Genomic DNA, 26,795 nt, shown 5'->3' with positions numbered 1-26,795 from the left:
CCTACATGCCAAGAACAGGTGCTTACTGGGTAAGTAACATTTTCCTTTTTTGCCTCCCTGCCCGTTGTGTGGGGGCCCTGCTTCTACCGGAAAGTACAGGGGATACTTGCATTCTTAATGTGGCAGAAGTAAACACGCTAGAGCGAGAAGATGTGATGACGCATCTAGATGGATGCAAAGTGCTTGATTACCTAATGGGCGTAACACCATGTATTAAAACAGACAACATGTTCATGAGAGTAGCTAGGTATTGCAGGAGGAAATATGTCTCTGTCAGTCATGGGTCAATACCATACGCTACGGACCTGCCTATCTGGTTCCTTCACCAAACCAAGAATCCGAAAACCTCTTTTCAGATCAATAGCTGGACGGAAGCAGGAGTGAAAGTGTGGGGAGACCTGGTAGAGAATGGACCGTTGTACACATTTGAGATCGGCTGGGCCCAGGACACTTCATGCTGCATGGGGCCTTGCCCAAAGTGACGTGACAGCTTTGGAGAGTGCTGCACGAAATGCCAACCCCTGCAATCACAGTATTATTGACCAATGGGCATACGAGGAAGGCTGTAATGTGTATCTACAGGGCTCTAATGAAGCAGAGGAAACACCCTATAGGGCAGCTCAATGAATGGTGGCAGTTACAAATGGGAGAGGAGCTTGTAGTTGCCACAAGGGGGAGATGTTTGGGATCAGTGAGCGGGTTGTTGATGAATGCCAGGTTTTGCTATACCCAGTTTAAATTAGACCACCATACTTACCTCACACCGAAGCGGGTGGGATGTATGTACCCTGGCGCATCAATCTCTTGCCCCTGCTGCCTTGAATCAGTAGCAGTCTCTTACCACTTGGTGTGCCAATGCCCAATGATATGGTAGTACTTGAAGAAGTACTTAGACACATGGGGAACCTAGTAAAGTACATCTTTTTTTCTCTGGCCCTGTTCACTGTATCTTAGATGTGTGACCCATATAAAAACACAACAAACACACATATAGATTTGTTAGTCTGGCCCTGGTATTGGTGAAACAGCAAACTGCAGTGGCTTGGAAAACTGAGCCTGACACTATTGTCAGTCTGGACCTGTGATTTATTGAAATGGTGAAAAGAGGAGGTTGCTCCAGATCAGGCAGCTAGGGGAACTGGGTAGAGGGTGAGGTGTACGTCAGATTGGCTGGGTGCATTGAAAAAATGGAAACTAGATTGAACAAAGGCCCACCTTAAAAAGGCAACTGATATAGCCAGACACCTTTGAGGTAACACATATACAGAGTAGGTGGATATTTATACTTGAGGGAGCACTGAAGGTGTCACACTTATGCTTAAGCAGGGACACCTGGGAATTGAGAAACATACCCCACCCACACCCTACCTTATTGGACTCACCACGGATATCTGCTTTACATATGCATTTTTCCTGTCACACTGAGTGAAACATTTATGGAACTCAGAAGTACTTGTTTGTTACTTATAGTTTGATTATGTTAATGTTTAACATGCTGTTGAGGGCACTGTAACATCCCACCCAGTGTTGAAGAAAATTTCGGATGAAAACACACTGTGCTACAAATACTCAAGACCAGCTTACAACCGGAATAGTATATTGAAACCCTATGCTGTAGGCAGAGCGATGTGTACACGTGTGATAAACTAACAATTGGATGAAGGATCCGAACACATCAACAAATTGTCTGTTATGTAAAATAATATTAAAAAATAAAAAAGATCTGCTCCTACTTACCCAAAAAGCAGTCCCCAGATAGATTGAGGGTTAGTTTCACCAGGGCTGAGGCGGCTACTTCTGCGTTGATACACATGTCTGTACTGGACATTTGTTATGTTGTGATGTTGACGTCAGTGCACTTGTCCACGAAGTACTACTGCCTTGACAGCATGGTCCAAGGGAAAGGGCATTTTGTATGTTGGGTCCTGCAGGACTTTTTGGTATGAACCCATTCCAGCTACCCTCCACCTTCGGGCGGTACAGATTTGTTATCTATTCTGAAGGTGAGAAATCCTTGGTTAAAAGTATCCATCAGAAGAATAAGTTACTTACCTTTGGTAACACTCTTTCCGGTGGCTTTCTTTCCCATGTCCTCATCATGCAGAAGGGTCTCTTTTCTCATCTAAAAAGGCACCAATATAAAGATCTACACACTGCTACCTCTGATTAAGCTTTGGACTGTACGTCTTAGGGCATTGACAGAGTTAAGAAAGAAACCGATTTCAACGTGCAGCGGTGGCATATATACGGCTCTGCTTCATCACTCCCAGGATGAAACTAAGTCAGCGTGGAGCCACACAACGCCACCTACTGCGATGCTGGAGTATTGCAGTGAAAAGCATCTGGATCCAGTTTTTTTACCGGAGGTTTGTTTTAAAGGTGAGGAATCTGCAGTTAGATCTCCCAGAAAGAATGTTACTGATGTTAAGTAACTTGTTTACCAGGCATGCATATGATAAACAAGGACGTGATTTGTGGGCTGAAGTCCATGTTGGCAAGAACAGCAACGACGTAACCCCATTCGACACAATCAAATGCCTTTCCAGAGTCCACAATATTGAAGGCCCCAAGAAATCTACAACAGAAGCAGAATTTATGGAGTACTCCAGTGCATAATAGTTCCCTTTGTGGGTTTTCTTTCCCTCATAGGTTTTCCCACCTGTAAATGTTTTTCTCCACATGTAAATATGTTTACAGGTAGAGAAAAAACTTTTCCTGAATCTCCATCTCCTTCTCCTTATTAAATATGTGTGTTTCCTCCATGTTCACACCATGGACAGTGACTTGCTGCTGCCTGTACCAGGAGCACATTTGCTGGGTTTTTGAATGTGAGATTCTATACAAGAGGAAAAGATATGGTTTAGTGGCTAAATTGCTGAATTTTAGCATTTGGGGTCATGGGTTTGAATCCTAGCCTCAGCATTTGGCTGAAAATTGTGTTATCCTGGGCAAAACCCCTAATCTTTATGTTCCTAAAATGTAAATATGTAAAATAGAATTTAAGCCATGTGGAATATAACGCAGTTCTGTAGTTCAAAGATGTAAATCCAACTTGATGTACACAATATTTTCTTGTCTTCCAAAACCCTCACTCCTTATGATGCACCCCATTGCAATGCAGCAAGATCTGCATCATATGAAAATCTATATACACACAGTCATTTGAATGTGCACACATTTCTGAGTTTATGCATTTGTATGTTGCCCCTATCAGAAGTGCCCAGAATCCCACCTCTAACCCTAAACTTGCAAATGCATTCCAATATTGCTGTGGACTTTTCACAGTAGTAAATGCTCATTATCAACATGAAACTCAAACCATCCTGGTTCTGCAGCCCAGAAGGGGCGTTGAGCATTAGTAATGTACTCATTTTGTGCTCCTAAACTGAACTTCGTAGAGAAAATACCTTGTGAATCAGTCCGGTCTCTATTTAACTTTCAGAGGGTACCAGTCTATAAAGGTTTTGTGCCCCTGTATTCAACTGGGGTGTGCTAAAACATTGCAAGGGTAAAGTCACATTTCTGGTTCCCATAGTCCGAAGGAAAGGCAGCATTTATCATCACAAATATAATTTACCAATAGAGGATTTTGCAAGGAAGTGGATTTTCTTTTTTCTCCAGTTCTGGATTAGATAAGTGTTTTGAATATTCCTATGGAGTTCCAGCTGGAAAAGTTAGTAAATAACCTTAAACACATAGTTTTGTGGGTAATGACCAATGACTTGAAGGTAGTTTCTCTCCTTTGAAATACACTCAGACTTACTACTGGCAAGGGCAGGAGTATGTGGTTTCCAGTGGCAAACAGGGCGTAAACACTTCCAAAATTGATAGTGATATAAGGAAAGTGGGGTTCTATAAAGGGGAATATACTTTCTCCATGAACAAAAAAAAAATGTATTCTGTGTAAATTACACATTTGTATTCCTTTTCCACATGCATAGTAGTGCAACTGTGACAATTCTGCTTGCAGAAATGTTTTTGCATTGGAGTACTTAAGGACATCTGAGACTGTCGTAGATTTCTTTACGTACTCCTGGAATTCTTTGACAATACCCAAAAGTTCAGAAATTGTTCCAAATGTGGGAGTAACCCCACATAAGCAAATTTCAAACTTTTGGGGGGAATACAGGTTTTGTGGATTAAACCTCAAGATTGTGTCACATTCTGGCATTTATTACAGAGAAGGATTGGTCCTAAAATAGGATTTTACCATGTTTAATACTTGTGATTATTTCTTTTAATTAAATGTGTAACAGTTTCTTCGCTTGATCTCAGGATTGCCATTTCACACTGATGACGTTGTTTTGAGAAAAGACAAGCAAGGCGTAATCCAGCTTGATCAGTATTGTGAAAGCAGCACCAACCTCAACTCAGGTAAATCTGAACAGTTTTCAAAGCAATACAGTCCTTCGAAGTATGATGAAAGTCCACTACACAGTAAACCCAAGTTTCTCCAGAGTACATACATTGACAGTGCTGTACAGCAAGTGGCCCTTTCTTGGCAAGAAACAAATGCAATGCATGGATTTGAACAGTGACCTACTTGACATATAAGATAAGATATCAATCTTATCTCAAATTATCACAATGAGTATTATTGATTCTTTTCAAGTAAGTTTTTATTCGAGGCTAGATTTATGAAATATTCTTTGGATTTAATTGGTGCAATTCCCAAGTCTTGAATTACAGAATCAGGATTTCCATGCCTTTTTTACCCTAAATCCCACTTTTGACCTTAATCCTACTTTTTGACCCCTGGCAATCCATCCATATGCAAGATTTTTCTCTGTTGAAAGTATATGGTTTAGGGGCGTGGTCTGGCCACGCAGGAAAATGGCCGCCTGAAGTGCGAGCTCCGCCGCGGGATGGACCCCGGACAACGACAACGTCTGAAGGGCTTCTTTTTCTCCCCCAAATGCAATTTGAAGACACACAGAGAACGTTGACAGGCTTTTCTGGAGGACAGCGGTGAAGAATTGACAGAGTTCAGCGTTAGCGAGGAGTCAGTGCTTGCCTCGATCTGCCTCCCACTCCTCGCATACTGCGTCTGCCAAGGCCGTGCCTCTTCTCACCACTAAGGCCTCACCCCTTGCACTACTGAGGCCGTGCCTCCTGTCATCGCCTGAGCTGCGCCTCTTCTTGCTGTCGAGGCCGCACCTCCTCCTAACTTCAAAGATGCAACTCTTGCCATTGCTGAGGCCGCGCCTCCCATTACCACCAAGGCCGCACCTCTTCTCTCTGCCGAGGCCGCACCTCCTGTCATCATTAAGACAGGACTTCTTGCAACTGCAGAGGCTGCGTCTCCTGTTACCTCTGAAGCTGAGCCTCTTGTTGACATGCAGCTGGGGAAGTGGAGTCCCAAGCTACCGCTTTCTCCACAGCATTGTTTTAAAAGCAGGAAATCTTCAACATATGCCAATTTTAAACTTGCCTCACTTCTTTGAAAGTCCCACACTTTTTCTCATACAGTGCACATGACGTAATATAACGTTTGGGACTGCAGGAGGAGGCAAGCAACGATGAATGTAATTAATAATCTTCCTTTTCCACTCTCACGCTCCCTCTGGAAATTGAAGCTTTGTATTGTCACCATTTCCACAGCACTCTCCCAGCGGCGATTAATTTACCACATGTGAGCACCTGATAGGAATATCTCCGACCTCTCATTCAGTTTCCTTACTTTGAACTTACCTCCTTCCCCTTAGTCAGTCCTACGTTTTTATTTAATTGATACCATGATTTAATCCAGCGCTTGGGACTTCAGGAAGAGGTAAGCAAAGCTTTACTTATTCATTTATTCATTCGCTCCTCAGCATATATACAATTCTTCTGACATGACTTATTTCTGAGGTGGGCAAACTTTAAAAGCCTGGCAGTTTCCCTCATGAAACCTTTTCTTCGTTTATACACCTGACTGTCAGGATGAATTGAGACTAGGCTATCAATGATAGTGGTGAACTACTAATCCACGCATACAATGGTTGTGTAGATACTTGCTGCACTGTCCTTACCAGGGCCTTCTTCACCTGCTCAGCTATCTTTTATAAACAGGACTTCCTAATTCTCTTCACATTTGTCTGCTACCAACAATCTTTACAGTGATTTGCGTCAGCCTTTTACAAACGTAAACTAAATCACTTTAATTAATTCAGTTAGAGAATCATTAGCAAATCCCTACAGTAAAGCCTTGCCTCGCTTTGGGCATCTATTTTATCACATCAACGTTAACATCAAGTCTACCAAATCTATCACAAGGGCATAAAAACAACTGTTTATAACCACTTTAAACCACGGAACATCACCTTTGCATTACCTCAGAGTGGAAATAAGCCCCTAAACAACTTCTCTTTACAGAAGTTCTCAAACACTCCAACACCATGCCCATGAAAGGCGGTACCTCCTCTGCAACTAGCTCGCCTCAGGTTTCACCTCCTACCACTGAACAGATACCAGTGAATGACCATGGAACGCACACTACATAAAATTTCTGGGGTTAGCCATCGATTGGAAGGTATGGATGCCACCATAACATCTTTGGCTGCAGAGATCAAGTCAATTAGGGCAGACATTGCAGGTTTTCTTACCAGAGTTGAAGGACTTGACTCTTGAATTCTGATGATGGAGAATCGCTTTGATTCATTCCAAAGTAGAGACCAAGATCTCCTATTTTTCATAGTAATATCGTTGATTTAGAAGACCGTAGCAGAAGAGACAACATCCGCTTCTTTGGGTTTCCGGAAAATATCAAAGGCCAAAATGCCAGACCATTACTTTGCGACATTCTCCAAAATTGACTGGCATTTCTTTTACTCCACCTTTAGAAATCCAACAAGCTCACTGAATCGGTCCCCCACATAAAGTCCCTGCAGCACGTCCGAGACCGCTTATTGCCTGTTTCTTCCAACACGAACAAACAAGACCATTACTGGCTGCAGCTCGTTCGCAAGGCTCCTTTTCATTTGATGGTCATCTCATCCACATGGCAGCTGATTTCTCTAAGGAAACAAATGAATGTCGAAAAGCATTTCTCTCCATGCACCTCAACTCCGACAACTAGATATCAAATATGGACTATTTGAACCTGCACGTTTTCGTATTATCACTAGAAACAGAGACTCTAAAGAATTCTATGACCCAAAGACCTACAGAAATTCCTAGACTGTATGAAACTCCGAGACAGGGAAGTACAGCACCCGCAACAAGATCAACTTCAATCAACCTCTCCCTTCTCTCAACAGTTACCGAATACCAGAAGACGAAATCCTAGCAACTCCAGACACCGTGGCAGAGACTTGGAAAGAACTAATCGTTCTCAAGAAGACAAAAGCTCAACTCTGCAGTCAGTTTCTACTTTTACAAAAGAGCCACAAAGAGACAAATCTAGGTCCCCTCTTAAATCCACCTCAGATGCAGACTCAAAATGTTGTTAATCAATCTGATGATCCTACTTGCAGCTACAACTAATATAAGGCCTCACACTAGTTTCTGGCTCTTCCTCATTAGTATAACTACTATGACCAACTTGCATGGTCTCCTATGAAATGATGTTCAAGTCCTGTTCGATAGGCCGTAGTAGATTATATCACTCTATTTTATATTGATGCAATTCTGTATTTATAATGTTTTCATGATTTCTGCCTGCTACTCTCAATATGTTATGCTACATTATATTATTCTAGGCTGCAGTTCTATATTATTCTAGTTAATATTTATAATGCTAGTTAACAGTAGGCCTCAGACAAGCTTTAGGGTCATTTTCATTCACATAAGTACTATGAACAAATTGCATGACACCACAGAAAACTGATGTTCAAGTTTTTTTCAGTATGCTCTAGTAGATTGTATGTTTCTATTTTACATTACTACTGTTTTATCTCCTTAAGACTTTCATCTGTTACTCTTAATATCATATGTTATATTATATCATTATAAGCCACCCTATGCTATATTTATTTAAATATTCGATTTTATATTTCTAATGTTTCACCTATAAAGACTGATATTCATCACTTTTAATCCGCTTCCTATATTATTTCATACTTATTTATGTGCATAATATATATTCCTTCAGTTTAGCTCATGAACATATTATCTCTCTTTCCTTAATGTGACATACCTAATGTATCTAATATTTTCTATTCTTATTTTCAATCACCTATATGTTATCTTTCTTTGTATTTCTAAATCTGACCAATGTGTTATCATAGACTTTTATCTTAACTCACTTCACGCCATTTTCTGTTTTTATTTTTCATTTAATCGTTAGTGCATACTCCCATTATTACCTTCTGGGACATATCTATTTCAGATTTTTTTTTTATTACATACCTGCCCTATTACTTCATTTTTCTGATGGGGTCCTCCCCCACGGTGGTGCTCCAGTGAGCCCAGACCCGTGGTCAACAGTTCTGAACCTCTAGTATTGTTCCATAAATACTCTCACCTTTCATTTTAACTTCATCTTATATTCTCACCTTCTCTCCTTCCTTTTTCTATCCTTTATTCCTTCCTTCTCAAATAACGTACTACATCGTTTACGTTATACTATTCACGTAGATTGCCTACATACCCAAACCTTGATGTTTGTGTGGTGAGCCAGGGTACCTCTCTTCTATTTCTCCCTTCCTCCTTATCTTCTTTCTAATCTCCTCTATGCACAGTTACATGGAATGTCCATGGTCTCACCCATTACATTAAAAGAAAAAAAGTGCTTTCTTATCTCTAATCCAAACACGTAGATGTGGCCTTTCTACAAGAAACCCATCTAGATATGCTAGAATCTGATAAACTATGCAGAGAATGGGTGGAGAAGGTCATTCATAGTAATATTCAGAAGGGTGAATCCACAGACGCTAGCCCTATTTGCAAATGTGTAGTTGCAATCTTTATTCGCAAGTCACTCCCAATCAAGGTCTCCAAAATATGATCTGATTCTGATAGACGTTAAGCGTTTGCTAAATTGCGTATTTGAGATGCTTACATTTGTGTGGGATCAGTTTACACTCCGACAGGGACCAAAAAATTATTCTTATTCCAGTTGAACTGTTTATTAACAGAGATAGATGCCTCACAGTACCTCATTGGTGGCGACTGGAATTTGGCACGAGATCCAGTTCTATTCAAAACAGGTCCATTAGACAAGGGGAGTGCTGCAGATAGAGCTCTATTAAATGACGTAATATCGGATAACGGATTAGTTGACCACTGGTGTCTTAGTCATCCAACAGACAAGCAATACACCTTCTTCTCTCCCACCCATGGCACATACTCCCGCTTGGACTACTTTTTGACATCACAGAAGTTGTTCAATTGGTCACGGAATCTCGCATTTTGGAAGCAGCTTTATCTAACCACTCCCCTGTCCTCTTATCCCTGGAACTAGGACTCTCTCGGCCAGGGCTTAAGCATGAACATACACCGACACAGGACCCCCCAAAGGTAAATCTCCGCTACAATCACATCTTCAAGAATATTTTTCCGCTAACCAGGTTTCTGTGATCTTCAACAGAACTATTTTAGCTGCAGCTAAAGCCACTATCAGGGGTCAGTTAATGCGTGATGCAGCACTTGTTAATAAACAGAATGCCGCACGGCAAAAAGAACTAGAACACAACATTCAATCCTACTCTCGCCTGTACACACTTACACCAACCTTGCAGAGTCGTAAATCACTAGAGCAAGCACGTATGGCATTAAATGGCCATTTCACATCTACAGCTGAATACGCTCTGCAGAGAATGAAGGGACGACATTGCGAGCAGGGGGAAAAGGCAGGGAGATTGTTGGCTGCACAATCACGCCAAAGAGAAGCAGCTATGGCATTCCGGCTATTCGAACAGCACAGGGTGATATGCTTGCGAGACCTCAAGATATTGTAAATTAATTTGCCTCTTTTTACCAATCTCTCTACACCCCAGATAGATTTGGTTAAGATGTCTACTTTTCTTACAAAGGTGGATCTTCCCCGTCTCTCTGATGATGGTAGAGAAATTAGTAAAGATGAGATTTCCCAAGCCATTGCTAACCAACCTTACCACAAAGCTCCTGGGGAAGATGGATTCCCTGCTGAATTCTATCGATGGGCAGGACACAATGTTATTGATATATTACATGCTGCATTCCAAGAAGCGGATAATGTATCTTCATTGGGGCCTCTTTCTAACTTAGCACTCAACGTTGTGCTACCCAAGCCTGGTAAAGATCCTTTGCTATGCAGTAGTTATCGTCCCATCTCGTTATTAAATTGTGATATTAAAATATTGGCCAGCATCCTGGCGTCTCGCCTTCGTAAAGTCTTACCTTCCCTGATACACCACACTCAAATAGGCTTTATCCCAGGACGCGCCTATCGGATTCAACTTCGTACGTTAGCCCATACACTATGGCCTGCTAAACATCTTCCAGATGATGCATTAGCTCTTTCACTTGACGCAGAAAAAGCGTTTGATCGCATTGAATGGGACTACCTTTTTACAGTAATGGAACGATTTGGGTTGGGTGAACATAACCAAGGTATGCTTATTATATGACAATCTATCCGCTCAAGTAAATTGTGGTGGTTTTTTATCTGACACATTTCTGATTCGGAGAGGAACACGTCAAGGATGCCCTACATCCCCCTTCTTTTCCTCTTAGCTAAGGAACCATTCGCTGCTACAATTCCCCAAGCCGATGAAATCGCAGGTATACCCCTCCCAATAGGAAATTCTAAAATGTACTTATATGCAGATGATATCCTACTCACCCTTACAAGCCTTCCCTGTTCTATTCCATCTCTCCTTCAAATTATCAATAACTTCTCTTCCTTTTCAGGTTATAAAATTAATTGGGACACGAGTGAGGCATTACCCATCTCTGATGGTACTACAAAAGCAGCTATATATGGTTTGCCTTTCCATTGGCAATCTTCACGCCTTAAGTACCTAGGAGTTCTAGTCAATAAAGGTTTGGAAGGCATGGTTATAAACAATTTAAATCCTCTGATTTCTCAAATGCAGCGAGATTTTGACAAATGGAAGGGTCTAGGGCTTTCTCTTTGGGGTAGAGTCCAAGCTATTAAAATGGTCATTCTTCCGCATTTCATATACATGTTGGGCATGCTTCCCCTCCAGATCCCTTTATCCACTCTTTGATTAATAGACTTCAAGATTAAAACCTTCATATGGGGTTCGACTAAGCCTTGCCTTACCATGACAAAACTTAAAGCTCACCAACTATACGGAGGAATGGGCCTCCCATCGATTGAAAATGTCTCAAATATCTTATTTGTTACCAGGGATCAAAGATACTCCGCAATGGATTCATATAGAACGCCACCTTTTAGCCACAGATTCCGGTCTTTCTCTTTTATACGGAAGCGGTGCTAGTCGTTCTGACCCCAAATACCTGATTTTATCAGCTATGCATAAATCCTGGCAAAGGGGACATCGTTTATTAGATTCAAACCTGCGTTTCCAAAGCAAGGCTCCCCTATGGAATAATTCAGGTATACGTATTAATGGTCAAACTCTGTCCTGGCATTTATGGAAAACAACTGGCATTCACTCTCCACTTCTTCATAATGGCGATTTCAAATCATTGTGTATAAACAAAGGGAACTAGCTATTTGAATAGTGTTTGCGTTCTATGTGTCTGCATGGGAAACGATTTGGTTTTGTATGAAGGCCCTCACCCACCAACCTAGTTGGTGGCATGCTTAATCATCGGGCCCCACCCAAGGCACTGCCGAGTGCGCCTAAGGTGTGCTGCGACGCCAGACTACTGCGGAGCGTTTTTTTTTTTAAAGTGAGTGTGCTGTGCTGGTGTTTTGCGTGAGGTTTGAAGTACTTTCCTTGGGGTCCCAAGGAGTGCTTTATTGGTGGGCCCCATGCAGTGATTAAAACGAAGGCTTGGGACGTGTGGGGGTAGACTTATGGTCTCCCACGTCCAGTGTGGTCGACTAGTTTCAGCCAGGCCTTTTTACTAAACTGGCTTTCATCAGGACCTATTATGTGTGGGGGGTGTAACAGGGATAAATGTGTTTGTCAGTGCCCTGTATGTGTAGCACACGCTAAGGTGCTTGTACATGTGAGAGGTATTTCCTCTCAGTTTGTACCTGTAGGGAAATAAAATAGAGACAAAACAGGACAAACAGAAGACACATATTGTTTAAAAACACTCAATAAACAACCTCATAAATTGTGGGTATGCGCCTGGTGCCTAAACGTGTGAACGGATAAGGCGGGAGTTTAGGCGCTAGTGGCGAAAAAGTGGCAATTGCTGGTTAAAATGTTTATGCGGTATTGGTGCTATTACCTATTTGCGGAAGTTCATTGCTGTGAAATAGCGGCGAGAAATATGCACACGTGGTATACGATTGTGTTGATTACTCCTATCTACAGAGGACAAACTCCAAGAATCTCCGCCGGAGGGTCGGGACTTAGTGCACTCTGAAAAAAGGTTGGGAGAAACGGTAGGTATCTGAGTGGGAGAGGCCAAGTGCTACTAGCGGTAAAACAATGCGCGCTCAATGATGGCCGGAGGCAGCAAAACTGGAGGCTGTCCCGCGAGCGGGGGCGGTCTTTGCACTTACTTGGCAGGGTCTCCAGACCCATTGATACACCTGTTGTCCGGCCGCGAGTTCCGTTGGAAATGATCTCTCGTGGCCGGCATCTTTAAATACCCACTATTTGCTGCCGGTGTTGCTCGTGGAAGGTGGGCGGGGCTTGTGAGAGTAGCGTTCGCGTATAGCGTTCGGCTGGGCTTGGCATGTTTCTCTCCTGGCACAAATCTGTGGGGAAAAGACAGCGAAGAAAGACAAACATGCGCTCGCATCCTAAGGGATTCACTAATAATATTTACTAGTAGTATTTGCGCCAAAGGGTTTAAAAAAATGAGAAAGAATTGTCAATTTGGGGTCTAAACTTAGTAAGAAAGAATAAATTAGAGGGGTGCTGGTCTCGAAACGGCTACCTGCGGTATGTTGGTCTGTGTAAGAGAGGCTGCGCCGCGCTGGGTTGTGGTTGTCAGAGTGGTTGCAGTATGCTAAAGTTTATCCTTATTCAGAAGAGGATTACGTTGCACCGACCAGACAGGACAGGTCATCTGACACCTTAGGGGACAACACCTCCATGTCAAGTGACTCGAGCACAGGCTCCTCAAAACAACAAAGGAATAGAGGCCGTGGACAACGATGGCAGCAACCATGGGGTGCACAACAACAGACAAACCAAACATTTGGACCCTCACCATTCAACCATCCCCACCAGAATCCATACTTTGGATGGCCGCCAATGTACCACCAGGTACTGCAAAATTTCTTCAGACAACCATACAGACCGCCTTTTTTAGGCCAGGGCAGACGATCAAGAGGCCGCAGGAGAAATACACCACAGGTACACTGGGCAGAAGAGGACGGACCAGTCAGTGCCAACACCAGGAACAAAACAAAGGAGATGCAACCAGGAACCAGCGGAAACCGCTGACCATTGAATATCAGGCGCCGTCCCTGGTCTTCAATTTATCTTCCCATCCACTAACTACAGTGGAAGAGAGAGTCTTAAACAAAGCTCTCTCTTTTCTACCCACCAAACGCATGGACAAATTCCATCTCCACATGGAGCTGGCTGAATTTTTTCGGAAATTGAAGCTCAAAGCTTTCTTTGAGAAACAACAGAATACAGATGCAACAGAGAATGCCAATGAAACTGGCGTACGACTCAAATCAACATTCACACCACCACCATCGAGTGTCCAGGTCAAAATCACGACGTTTGAACAGGCCACCTACAATGAAGTAGAAAAAATCGCTCAGACAGAGACCTTTAACAACCTATCGAGGGAAGAACGAGAAGCCCTAAAAACCCTCCGGGAGAACCGCAACATTATCATCAAACCCGCGGACAAAGGCGGAGGGATAGTGACTAAGGACACGCAGGCATACAGAGCTGAGTGCCAGAGACTACTGGATGACACATGCAATCACAAACGCCTCAATGGGGATCCAACTAACAACCTACAGGTCGCCATAACCAATCTAGTGACAGCAGCTGCAGACCGCAACCACGTCTCCAAACAAGACACAGCCTTTCTCTGCAAAACGAACCCTAAAATCCCGTACTTTTACACGGTCCCTAAAATTCACAAGGAAGCAAGACCACCCCCGGGACTTCCAATTGTGTCGGGCATCGACTCCCTACTGGAGCCCCTCTCCAGGTTCTGCAACTTCTTCCTGAATCCTCTTGTACAGGGAGCATCCACATATATTAAGGACACAAAACATCTCCTATCTCTCATCTCAGACATGGAGTTTGACCCCACCATACAATTACTGGTGGGATTAGACATTGAAAGCTTATATACAAGCTTACCCCAGGATTCCACCCTCAAAGTACTGGAAGAAATGTTGACCAAATCACCATGGGAACACTCAACGGCCAGGGAGTTCATCCTGGAATGTGCCAGACTGGCACTTAAGGAGAACTCTTTCGAATTTGAAGGCACGTACTACTTACAAACAAATGGTACATCGATGGGCAGCGTTTTTGCCCCAAGAGTGGCCGGACTCTACGTCTACCACTTTGAACTTACACACATTCTGTCACCACAAAACCCATTCAAAGACTCAATGGGATTCTGGTGTCGCTACATCGACGACGTCCTCATGATATGGACAGGCACAGAGGAGACACTACATCACTTCCTAACCTGGCTCAACACACAAGACCTATTTCTGCGCTTTACCAGCTCGAGCAACAGTAATCAATTACCATTCCTCGACCTAATGATCAATGCAAAAGATGGCAAACTAGCCACAACCACATATTACAAACCTATTTCTAGGAACTCACTACTCAAATTCAGTAGTTTTAACCCACGCCCCCTCAGGAAAAATCTCCCTTTCGGGCAATTTTTGCGCAACTGCAGCAGCAGTGAGGACTACAACAAACAGGCATCCGACCTAGCCCAGAAACTAAACCAAAGTGGTTACCCCAAAAGAATCAGTAACAACACTAAGAAGCATGCTAGGAACCAAAATCAGGATGCCCTTCTAGAAGTCCCAGAACGTACTGAGGACACCCCACCTCTTACCTGTGTCACAACTTACAACTGTATCTCAAACCAAGTGGCCAAAATAATAAATAAATAAATAAAAATTGGAGAATCATAAACACAGGTAACCGCGAATGGGCCCAGCCCCTATTTGCCTACAAAAAATCCAGCAGCCTGAAGGACCAACTAGTGTCGATGCGACCCAGGACCATCGAACCCACAGCAGGCAACACATTGCATACCGCATGGGGCCTGCCTAGAGTCACAGGACATTACCCTTGTGGTGACTGTAGCATTTGCCACCTCACACAAACCAGCAAGACCTTAGACCTGGAACCAGGGAAAACATGGCACCAACTGAAGCACTCTGATTGTGACTCCACAAACTTAATCTGATTAAATGCCCATGCAAACGCAGATATGTGGGGATGACCACAAGAAAAGTGCGCACACGGATCACAGAACACAGAAGCACGAGCCGTTGTAAAAAGACCAACATTAGACTCATGGACCACTTTCTCCAATCAGGCCCCACCCCTAATGACATATGGTGGACAGTAATTGAGCAAATCCCTGTCCACCTCACTGACGATGAGATCAGTCTCCTTACAAAAGAACAACACTGGATTTATAGACTGCCCACCCATATCCAGGGGCTAAACGACAGTATTCCGTGGAACAGCCTTAAGAGATAATCACATGCTCCCGTAGGGCTGGACACTATTTATTTATTTATTTATTTATGTTATTTGTAGAGCACAACACTCATCCCAGGGGATATCAAGGCGCTGAAACCAGTACTGATAAATCTGCAGACTGACGCTAGCACACAGATGCTTAAGATTTAAGGAATAGGTGTGTTTTCAGTTTTTTTCGGAACTGAAGGTAGTTGGTGATAAGTCTTAGGTCCTGAGGAAGCTCGTTCCACTTCTTAGCTGCTAGATAGGAAAAGGAGCGACCGCCTGTCCTTACTTTGTTAATGCGTCTTGTTCTAGCAAGAGCTGATTGGAGCGCTCGCAAGTTTCTCGTGGGTACATAGAATTCGATCTTCTCCTGAAGTAATTTTGGGCCTGTTTTATAGAGAGCTCTATGAGTATGACTGAGCAGTTTAAAAACTGCTCTCTGGCGCATCGGCAACCAGTGCAATTTCCTCAGACAATCTGAGGCGGAATCCAACTTTCCCTTATTACAGACAAGTTTTGCTGCTGCATTCTGCAGTACTTGTAGGCGTGTGAATAAATGCTCATTCATGCCTACAAACAGGGCATTGCCATAGTCCATGAGACTGACCAGCATAGCTTGAGTAACCGAGCGTCTGCAGTCCAGTGGTATCCAAGGGAACAGTCTGGCTAGGAGCTTTAGAATGGTGAAGCCCTTGCCACAGAGGGAACGCACGTCCTCCTTCATAGACAAGGCGTCGTCCATGATGATACCCAGATTTTTGGCATGTTGTTTTGGGACGGGGGCCTTGCCTAAGGTGGACGGCCACCAGGAGGCGTCCCACACTAGTTTAGCACCGCCGAACAATAAGATTTCAGATTTGCCGGCGTTCAACTTCAAGCAATGAGTGTGCATCCACTGGGTCATTTCAGAAAGACAATTGTGCAGTTTAGATTTGGTAGTGTCTGGTTTCTCATCCAGGGCCACCATCAGTTGTGTGTCGTCCACGTATGAGCAAATGCCAATGCCCCACTTCCCACCGATTTTAGCTAGGGCTGACATATAGGCATTAAAAAGGGTCGGGCTTAAGGAGGCCCCTTGGGGGACACCGCAACCTATGTGGCTGGGTTTGGAATGGAATTGGCCCATATGCACTGCTTGTGTGCGATTGCTCAGGAATGACTGTAGCCAGCTTAAGGCAGTGGAGTGAACACCTTTTTCATAGAGAATGTTCAGCAGGCAGTTGTGGGAGACCGTGTCGAATGCCGCTGACAGGTCCAACAGTATCAGGGCCACTGCCCCACCTTGGTCGGTGCGGGATCTGATACTGTCCGACACTGCCAGCAGCGTTGCTTCAGTACTGTTATTGGCTCTAAAGCCTGTCTGGGAGGGATCAAGAAGGTGATTTGTTTCCAGATACTTAGTCAGCTGCCTGTACCACAGTGCCACTCTACCACAGTGCCACCCCGACCTAGCACACAAACAGTGCCATACATCACACGTTAAATGCCATAATTTTTTGCCTTTTAACTTTACCCACCACGTGAGGCCTATTCTTGCAGTGATCGCGCATGCCTTCTCCCGGCCCCACTAGACAGCTACAGTTTAGCGCTACTGCAGCCACTCTGACAACCACAACCCAGCGCTGCGCAGCCTCTCTTACACAGACCAACATACCACAGGTAGCCGGTTCGAGACCAGCACCCCTCTCATTTTTTCTTTCTTACTAAGTTTAGACCCCAAATTGACAATTCTTTCTCATTTTATAAACCCTTTGGCGCAAACACTACTAGTAAATATTATTCGTGAATCCCTTAGGATGCGAGCACATGTTTGTCTTTCTTCGCTGTCTTTTCCCCACAGATTTGTGCCTGGAGAGAAACACGCCCAGTCGAACGCAATACGCGAACGCTACTCTCACAAGCCACGCCCACCTTCAACGAGCAACACCAGTGGCAAATAGTGGGTATTTAAAGACACCGGCCACAAGCGATCATTTCCAACGGAACTCGCGGCCGGACAACAGGTGTATCAATGGGTCTGGAAACCCTGCCAAGTAAGTGCAAAGACCAGCCCCCGCTCGCGGTACAGTTTTGCTGCCTCCGGCCATCACTAAGTGCTAATAGCACTTGGCCTCTCCCACTCAGATACCTACCTTTTCTCCCAACCTTTTTTCAGAGTGCACTAAGTCCTGACCCTCCTGCGGAGATGCTTGGAGTTTGTCCTCTGTAGATAGGAGTAAGCACCACAATCGTATACCACGTTTGCATATTTCTCGCTGCTATTTCACAGCAATGAACTACCGCAATTAGGTAATAGCACCAATACCGCATAAACCTTTTAACCGGCAATTGCCACTGACGGATCTTAACCTTAGGTCCAACTCCCTAGCTCTAGTGAAGATTCCACGTATTCGCCTTGTTCGCACCGGTGGCAGAGCATTTTCCTATGTTGTCCCGAAATACTGGAATCAGCTCCCTTTACCCCTGCGGAAATGTACTTCCTATCTGATTTTCAGAAACCACCTGAAAGCATTCTTGTTTTAACCCCTTTTTTTTCTTCATAGTTCCCCCTCCTGTCCTCAGTGTATTATGCTAGGCGAAACGCTGAGATGCCCCCGGTTGATTCGAGCGCTTTATAAAAAAACCCTAACATAACATAACACGTGTGCATATTTTTCGCTGCTATTTCACAGCAATGAACTACCGCAATTAGGTAATAGCACCAATACCACACAAACATTTTAACCGGCAATTGCCACTTTTTCGCCACTAGCGCCTAAACTCCCGCCTTATCCGTTCACACGTTTAGGCACCAGGCGCATACCCACAATTTATGAGGTTGTTTGTTGAGTGTTTTTAAACAATAAATGTGTCTTCTGTTTGTCCTGTTTTGTCTCTATTTTATTTCCCTACAGGTACAAACTGAGAGGAAATACCTCTCACATGTACAAGCACCTTAGTGTGTGCTACACATACAGGGCACTGACAAACACATTTATCCCTGTTACACCCCCCCACACATAATAGGTCCTGATGAAAGCCAGTTTAGTAAAAAGGCCTGGCTGAAACTGGTCGACCACACTGGACGTGGGAGACCATAAGTCTACCCCCACACGTCCCAAGCCTTCGTTTTAATCACTGCCTGGGGCCCACCAATAAAGCCCTCTTGGGACCCCAAGGACAGTATTTTAAACCTCACGCAAAACACCAGCACAGCACACTCACTTTAAAAAAAAAACGCTTCGCAGTAGTGTGGCGTCGCAGCACACCTGAGGCGCACTCGGTGCCTCGGGTGGGCCCGATGATGAAGCATGCCACCAACTAGGTTGGTGGGTGAGGGCATTCATACAAAACCAAATGGTTTTCCATGCAGACACATAGAACGCAAACACTATTCAAATAGCTAGTTCTCTTTGTTTATACATTATACTTTAGGGGAAGCGGACTAGCCATTCTAGTTCCTCTCTCTCTTTTTTTTGATTACGAGATTTCAAATCATTCTCATAACTAAGAGAGGAATTTATTCTTCCCACATAACACTCTTTGAAATATCTTCAACTCCAACAGTGTTTGAAGAAACATTTGGTTGCTTCAAATCTCACTAATATTATCCTATTTAAATACATGGGGGAAACATAAAGGAGTGACTTCTGGTCTTTATAAAAACCTTCACGTTTCACCTCTTTTCACAATCCCTCTCTCATAATCTTCACCTTAAATGTCAGTCCTGTTTATCAAACTCTTAAACAGCTAATGAGTGGGAACAGCTGTTGGAGAATCTGCATAAAGGGACCCATGAAGCAAGGCTTACATTTAGTTTATTTAAAATACTCCATGATTGGCAGTGGTCGCCAGTCAAGTTGCATAAAGGTGGCCTACTTTCACATACTAATTGTTGGAGATGCTCCAATTCTGGTTGTGACACAACTCATATTATCTGTGAATGCCCAAGTATACAACCTTTTTGGAACTATGTTGGTAAAATGTTGCACTCCACAATGTCCTTACATCTTCCACTCACACCTGCCAATATTCGTACATGATTTACGACATTCCCCAAAGCTCTCTAAACCACAACACCGTCTTTTTCACACTGCATTGGCTACAGCTGAAATATATGTTTAGGATATAAAAACGGGTGTTCCCATTGGAGTGGCAGTGGTGTGGCCATTGAGGTGGTGAAAACCCCCTACAGTTATTACTCTATATTCACAAATATTGGCAATAGGGTATACACATTCAATTTTTGCACTTAACCTTAGTAACAAAAGAATGTAGAAGTATGCACAGTGAAAAAGAGAGTGGCCTAAACAGCCTATATTTTCAGGGGTGAGAAGGCTTTCCTCCAGGGGTATAATATTAAATGCACAAATCTAATATTTACCTACGTAAATTGTCTCCACACTGACAGGAATATGTCTAGACTAGAGTCGGGAGTCCACCTGAAAAGCTATAGCTTTCTGTGGCATACCCTTTAGGGTTTGGTAAGTTGTGTGCAAGAAGGAAATTCTATTAAATCGTAGGCAGAAATGTGCAGTGCAATTATTGTGAATCAGTATGATATATTTTCATCATCTCTGTTCCATGTGCCCCCTGGCAAGGGGAATTAGTTTCATATCATTATACTTGAGCTCACAGTTCAAGGTAAAGCATGTTCATATATGTAGCAGAATTGTCTTACAGTGCGTAGATCACAGACATATAGTTGAAAGTAGGAATAAGATCCATTAATTTAGCCTGTTTCCTGGTTATCAAAGTCAATGAAATTATCCAATGGTGATTCATTGGAAAACTCAAAAAAACAAATTACAACCACTGCCAAAAAAAAGGGTGTAGCGTGGGGGTGTGAACAGGCTGGAGACTTTCTATCGGGGGATTATGAACAGGCTGGAGACTTGTTCTGCGTAATGAGGGTTTTATTCGGATAAAGGCTTTACGAGTCCTGAAAGTCAACCTTTCTCTTGCAAAATCTGCCCGGTCCGTGATGGCGTCCGTTCTTGCCGAGGATGACGAGGCCGACCTCTTTCAGTGGATGTTATGGTTTTTCTTCTAGAGTCAGCACTTCGGGTGACGTGTTTTTTTACTGCTCCTGGTCAGCTCCGCAAAGAGAAACCAACAGAGGGATACCGTCAGTTTTACTGTCTGATACCAGTTGCACCACGGGAACCGAGTGATTGTGAGGGAACACCAGTGCTAAACATGTATTGCCGATGCTCTGTGCTCTAGGAGTGAGTGAGGAACGAAAGGGAGGGACAGGAGGGTAGGGGGATGCGGGATGCAGGAAAGGAAAAACGGAAGGCAGGAATATGTACAATATTATACACGGGCCCCCTTACTCCCGACCCAGGCTGCCCAACGCCGCCGTACCTGTGACAGCCACACTCCTCCCTCGGGAGTGTGGCACGGCGGTTCACCGGGTCGTTGGCCTCCTGGCTCTCCACAGTCTTCCGCTCTCTCTCCTCCGTCCTTTCCTCATCCTTTCCAGCGCACGCCGTCTTCCTCGCTCCGATTCTCGTCTTCCGTCCTTCGCTCCGCTTCCTCCTGGGTGTCGACACACCCCGAATAGAGGGCTTCCGGGCATTTGTCCAGTCCGGGTCCTCTGACGTCATGAGGGGGCGTGACTTCATCACCGCTGAAGGCCCAGTTAAAGGCGCCCTCCTTCATTTAGTCTCCGGGGTCAGAAAGTAGCGGACTGGTGTCCCAATCAGACTGAGGGGAAGGAGGGGAGGCACAATCAGCGACCCACCAATCGACAGGGGTTACCGCTCCCACCCCGTTACAAAGGGGTACAATAATTTTTAATTTCCTACATTTTTAGGAACAATTTCATATCAGCCATCCTAATATTTCAAGACTTAATGTAAAACTAATCAGCACACTGCCGTGCTAACTATTCCGCCAACATGGACCAAACAAATATGAAGAAAGTTGAATGATTTTTCTCTGTAAAGTGCCCATTCAAATGTATTACTGCTTCCACTTTTTAAGATCCAGGTTTGGTGTGATCCCTCAGATGCAGTGAAAGTGGCTGTTCCAGTTGTTTGTATGCTCAAACAGTGTGTCTTGCACACAAGGAGGCTGCAAAATAGGAGCAGGGCATGCTTGTATAGACCTGTGTGTACACCTTCCAGGGGCGCGACAAGAAAGCTAGGGCAGGAATGCAGCACCGTTGCCTTCCAAAGGGGAGCTGCCCCAATGCAGTTGAGTGGTGCATACTCCCTGAGGTCTGTGGCAAGGCTGGCCAAGAGCCAGGTGTGGGAGATCTTTTGTATAGATTATGTTTTGTAAGTGGGTGAAATGTATTTATTGATACAGTTTTATTAAAACCATATGCAATTTTAATAAATGGTGATTATGATTGTTGTGGTCATTTCCCACAAGCTGGTAGGAAGAACTTTGAATGAAACAGTCTGAGTTTATCAAATGTCTCAAAACCTGCTTGCTACTGACAGTATCTATGCATAGATGCATACATTATCTCTGAGAAAAGACCATGGACTGTATCATGATGGGCTTTTCTGACACAGCACAGAGCAGAGGGCCTGTATTCTGGGCCTGCAGGGCATAAAACGAGTTCACATAACGCTATATTTCTCTGAGTTGGTGCTTTATTTTCACACAGCGCTGCTCAGAAACAGAAAGAGGTAAACCCTGTTCGCTGTTTCTGAGCTTTACTATCTGAAAATAAAGCACTAACTCAGAGAAATGTCAGGTTAAATGAATTCATTTTACGCACTACAGGTGGAGAGCTCTGCTCTGGGCTTCTCAAGCAAAGCCCATCATGATGCAGACCTGTTGTCAAACTGGGGTATCAGACACATTGCACACACTGTCATTGTGCTGTGAAGCATCACTTGTGCCCAATGTTGCAAGGCCAGACATGATAAGTTAGTGTATAATTAGCATTGCTGCTCTAGTGCACCTTTAGTCCCTCTTCTGCATTAATGAGTAAGTTAGACATGTCTTTATTCTTCAAGTTTTCATTAGTATCACTTTTCCTCAAAGGTTTTGTGAATAGCAATCCTCCATTTAACTCGAGGGCATTTCGATGAGATCTAAAAAGGTACTGGATCATCTGATGGTTTCTAATTTTGATCTGCTGTGTATCTAGGATTTGAAATGTCCATCTTTTAATGCAGTTTTTTGGTGCCAATAACTTTGGTAAGAAGGCAGATTGTGTAAACGGCTTGGTAAACTGACTTCCTCTGATTAATAATATCTTTCTACAGATTCCTCACTTTATGACTACTTCTTTCTGACTTCAGACTGGTCTGCCAAACGGTACTCCAGTAACGAAACTTCAGTTCCTGGTTTTTCGACCCTCATCAACATGGTCCCAAGCTCTCCCTCAGTATCTCACTGATAAATTCCTCAGCTATTCAACAGCAACTAGGTGAAATGGCTCCTCAAAGGAGTTCAGGCTTTAATCATTGCCGACAATGCAGCACGAAGATGTCTCTTTCGAACCCCCATGACGAATCTAGGGACAGGGCATAATGCTGCGGCCTATGACTCTTGTGCCTCTATGCACCTGAAGGCCATCATGGAGCAGGAAGCCAAGCTATTTTCAACTGTAGCCTGCACTGAGGCTCCCAAGTGAACTTCCTTTCATAAAGTTAGGTCACCTTTCTAAGGAGCATTTTCCTAAGAGATTCTCCATCAAAAACATAGAACGCATCATGGGAAGGGGAAGAATCTTTTTTCCTTAAGGAAGCAGGCACGTTTCCAGCACTATTCTGAGTCTCAACATAGTTCCCAAACCCTAGACTCTTCCTCGATGTGCTACAACCCCTGGGACCTGAAAAATGAGCAACTTGAGTTCCCTGCTCCTTCAGCCAACCCCATCCAGGTCGAGGCCTTCCAACAAGTAATGCTGAATGTTTTGAGTACTGCTCGGCAATCCTCTGGGCTCTTCCCAAGGGGGTCCACTTATGCGGGCTTGGTAACGGCAGTGACTCCAATCCCAACACCCGCCTCCCTGAGCTCTGCCCCCAGCAGCCTTTTAGAAAATGTTCCCTAAACTTTATCACAAGGCTATCTCTGTCTCGGGGGCTGAGATCTCCCTGTGGTAAAGTACAGGGAAAAGTAAAAGGGTTTATTAAACTTAAAACATATATATGTTTATGTTAGATATGAATGTAAATTAATGTTATATATTTATATTAAATGCAGAACAAAACAAAACAAATGGTACATCATTATCAACCTAATTTTTTTTTTAATGCAATTATTTTGAATACATGACATTAAAAGTGATGTATAAAGTTAATTAAAAGTAATTTACACATATTTTAATACAAACTAATGTTCCATGCATTTTTAAATTTAAAGAATGCTAATAAAAGTAAAAAAATAATATTTTACCATTTCTTTTACCCTCAAATTAAATGTATTAATATTGTTAGCCAGTTTAAATCATTGTATTTAATGTAGCATTTGTTTTTATTGAGTTTATTTTAAGTCTCTACCTCTATTATTGTCTATGGAAGACTGTTGCAGTACCAGTTGTTGGCCATGTGTGGTGCTGAACTTACTCCTGAGCTGGAGTACATTTCCTACTGTCTTGTGTGCTTTTGGGCTGTTGTAACTTTAGTAGTACAGTTTTTGAATAGGAATGGGCTTACTTTTTTGTGGGTGGGTGTGCTTCCTTCCGTAAACCCTCCTTAACCCCTTCCTAAATGCCTCCTTTCTCCTCCCTCCACCCCTCCAATTGAATAAGCAGTATGCCCCCTTTTTTACCCTTTCTGCTTGGTTCCTCCCACATTTACTACTAAGGGGCTGATTCGATCTCGCTAGGAAAGACCTCCGTACGACTCGGATCCGGAGGGCTTTCCTAGCGAATCACGTTGTGTGAGTCCAACCATCCGAGTACGATGCAGCTGTATGCTGACGGACTCGGTTCGCTCTGACTCCGATTGAACTCTATGGGAGCCTGTATACCAACGTGTACACAGGCTCCCATAGCAAAAAAGTGGTGGGTGGGAGGGGAAAAGCGAACACCCTGTTGCGGGCACCCCAAGCTGCCCGCCACACTGTGCCTGGTTGGATCGGGGGGACCCATGGGCATCCCCCACGACTGATCCGAAGGGCTCTGGGTAAAGGGGGGCCTGCCCTGGCCCCCCAAAGTCCGATTCCGACAGCTGTTTTGTCTCGATGAGACTGAGTCGATACAGCTGTCCGAATCGTGCATCATACTCACTTGTTCGAAATCCGGCTCCATTGCACAGCACGATTCGGCTCCGAACGAGTCGGACGGACAGGATCGAGTTTGGAAACAATTTGGTCGACGCAGACGAGATCTTTGCATCGTACTTGGTCATTCGGAACGGGGGACGATTCGGTTGGAAACATAAGCTCCGAATCGGATTTGCACGTTCCTGAACCTGTCTGGAGGCCTTCCCAACGAAATCGTAATCGACCCCTAAGTAGTAAACTTACATGTGTGAGGATTTCCCCATAGAAAAGATGAGAGAGGTGGATGTGGAGATTTACACTTGTATGTTTATGTATTGCATTTTGTAGTAAGTAAGTAGTACTACTGTAGTACTACTTTATGCACTACAAAATCCAGTTTGTATATCAGGTCCACAATCTGCGGATGAAGTACTATACAGATATACTGGACTGAAACTGTGGACACATATCCTCTGTTTTGGATGTCAGGTTCCCATTGTCAACATAATCGATTATTGTGGACATTAGGGGTGGGCAGAACTTAGGGAGTTTTACACTGCGGAATTCCGTGTAGTTACATAAAATCTCAGCGAGATTCTGCGGAGCTCCATCACTGGCGGAATTTCATCACATCACACTGCCCCAGCTAATTTTTTGTGCCGGGAGCTTGTTCCGTGCTGTAAATTCCGCACAAAACGGCATGACGTCCTGCGCCATAAGGCGCTGCTTCTTTCTGCTGCTCGAGTAGACTTTCTGCTGGAGTGGCAGCATTCTGAATGCGAACGGTAGCAACCACCTATATGGAAAAATTGCGCTGGTACTCATCCTAGCTCTCAATTTTTCTCACTCGTCAACCTAATTAATGTTGGCAAGCTGTATGTGTGAAAAACTTTGCCACGTAGCCGTTCGTGGAGTTTTTCTGGAACTCGGCGCTCCAGGTGAAGCGCAGGGTGGACAGAACTCCACTGGCAGAATGGAGTTTACCACCCACCCCTAGTGGACATCCACAATGATACTGTCCTAACTAGGAATATACTCATGCTCTGTTCCCGTTTTCCACAGTGGAGTATCGCAAAGGAATAGAGTAATTAGGTATATCACACAAAGTCTATGTGGAGTGCCCGAGTAGACCAATGTATGTTGGTGGAGACAATAGTTTATGAAAAGAAGAGATGCACTTGGAAGTTCCAGAAGGTATGGACTTGCAAATGTGTGTCAAAAATACTTTAGCCTACCTGAGGTCATAGTTAAAAGATGGTTTCCCGAGGACGTGATCAGTGTGAGATGGTGTAATGTCAGAATGTGTAGTGTATCAACTCAACAGTATATATATAATCCTGGAACCAGATGTCATAAGGTACTGTGATACTTTGCTGTGTTTGAGTATTTGTTTCCCTCACTTCACTTTATTGTTCCATGAAACAAATATAAAATAAAAAGCATTAAAAAAAAGATCCCATGGTATGCAAACCTTATGTGCTATATTTGTCGCTGCTGTGGCTCTCTCAGTTCCTCTGTATATGCCTGATGGAGTGTCGAATGAATATCAGGAGCTGACACCAACATGCTACTTGGCGCCTGATGTATTTTGGTGTCATCATGTCTGGAGGTTATGTCTGGAGTTATGGCTGAAGCCATGTGGAACCACTTGGAGGCACTGGAGATCCATTTCTGGGCCAATTTGTTTTGGACTAGTCTAAAGACTGGGATAGAGTTCTCATTAGGTGAAGAATCTGACGGAAAGTTGTGTGCTTACCAGGACTATCATTACTGAAGGTAAGTATGGACGACCTAGGCGGCCTGTACAGCGACGGGGAGCTGTTGCCCTTCGAGACCTTGACCCCGGACACAGAACTGCCGGTGGGTCAATTTCTGACACACGCCAGGCTCCTCCATGAGTTGACGAGGGCGTGGGGTGACCTCAGCCAC

General features: G+C 43.9%; 2 protein-coding genes across 2 annotated transcripts in view; one reads left to right on the top strand and one right to left on the bottom strand.

The window, feature by feature from the left end:
* Positions 1-26,795, bottom strand: part of LOC144818744 (uncharacterized) — a 397,421-nt gene that overhangs the window by 70,188 nt on the left and 300,438 nt on the right. The window lies entirely within an intron of this gene.
* Positions 1-26,795, top strand: part of LOC144818745 (uncharacterized) — a 220,113-nt gene that overhangs the window by 168,540 nt on the left and 24,778 nt on the right. The window contains exon 8 of the mRNA XM_078676449.1: positions 4,276-4,374. Within this exon, the coding sequence (XP_078532575.1) occupies positions 4,276-4,374 (99 nt within the window). The remainder of the gene's footprint in view (positions 1-4,275; positions 4,375-26,795) is intronic.

Source organism: Lissotriton helveticus, chromosome 2_1 (assembly GCF_964261635.1).
Source record: "Lissotriton helveticus chromosome 2_1, aLisHel1.1, whole genome shotgun sequence".
NCBI lineage: Eukaryota > Metazoa > Chordata > Amphibia > Caudata > Salamandridae > Lissotriton > Lissotriton helveticus.
This window is presented reverse-complemented; position numbering and strand designations above follow the sequence as displayed.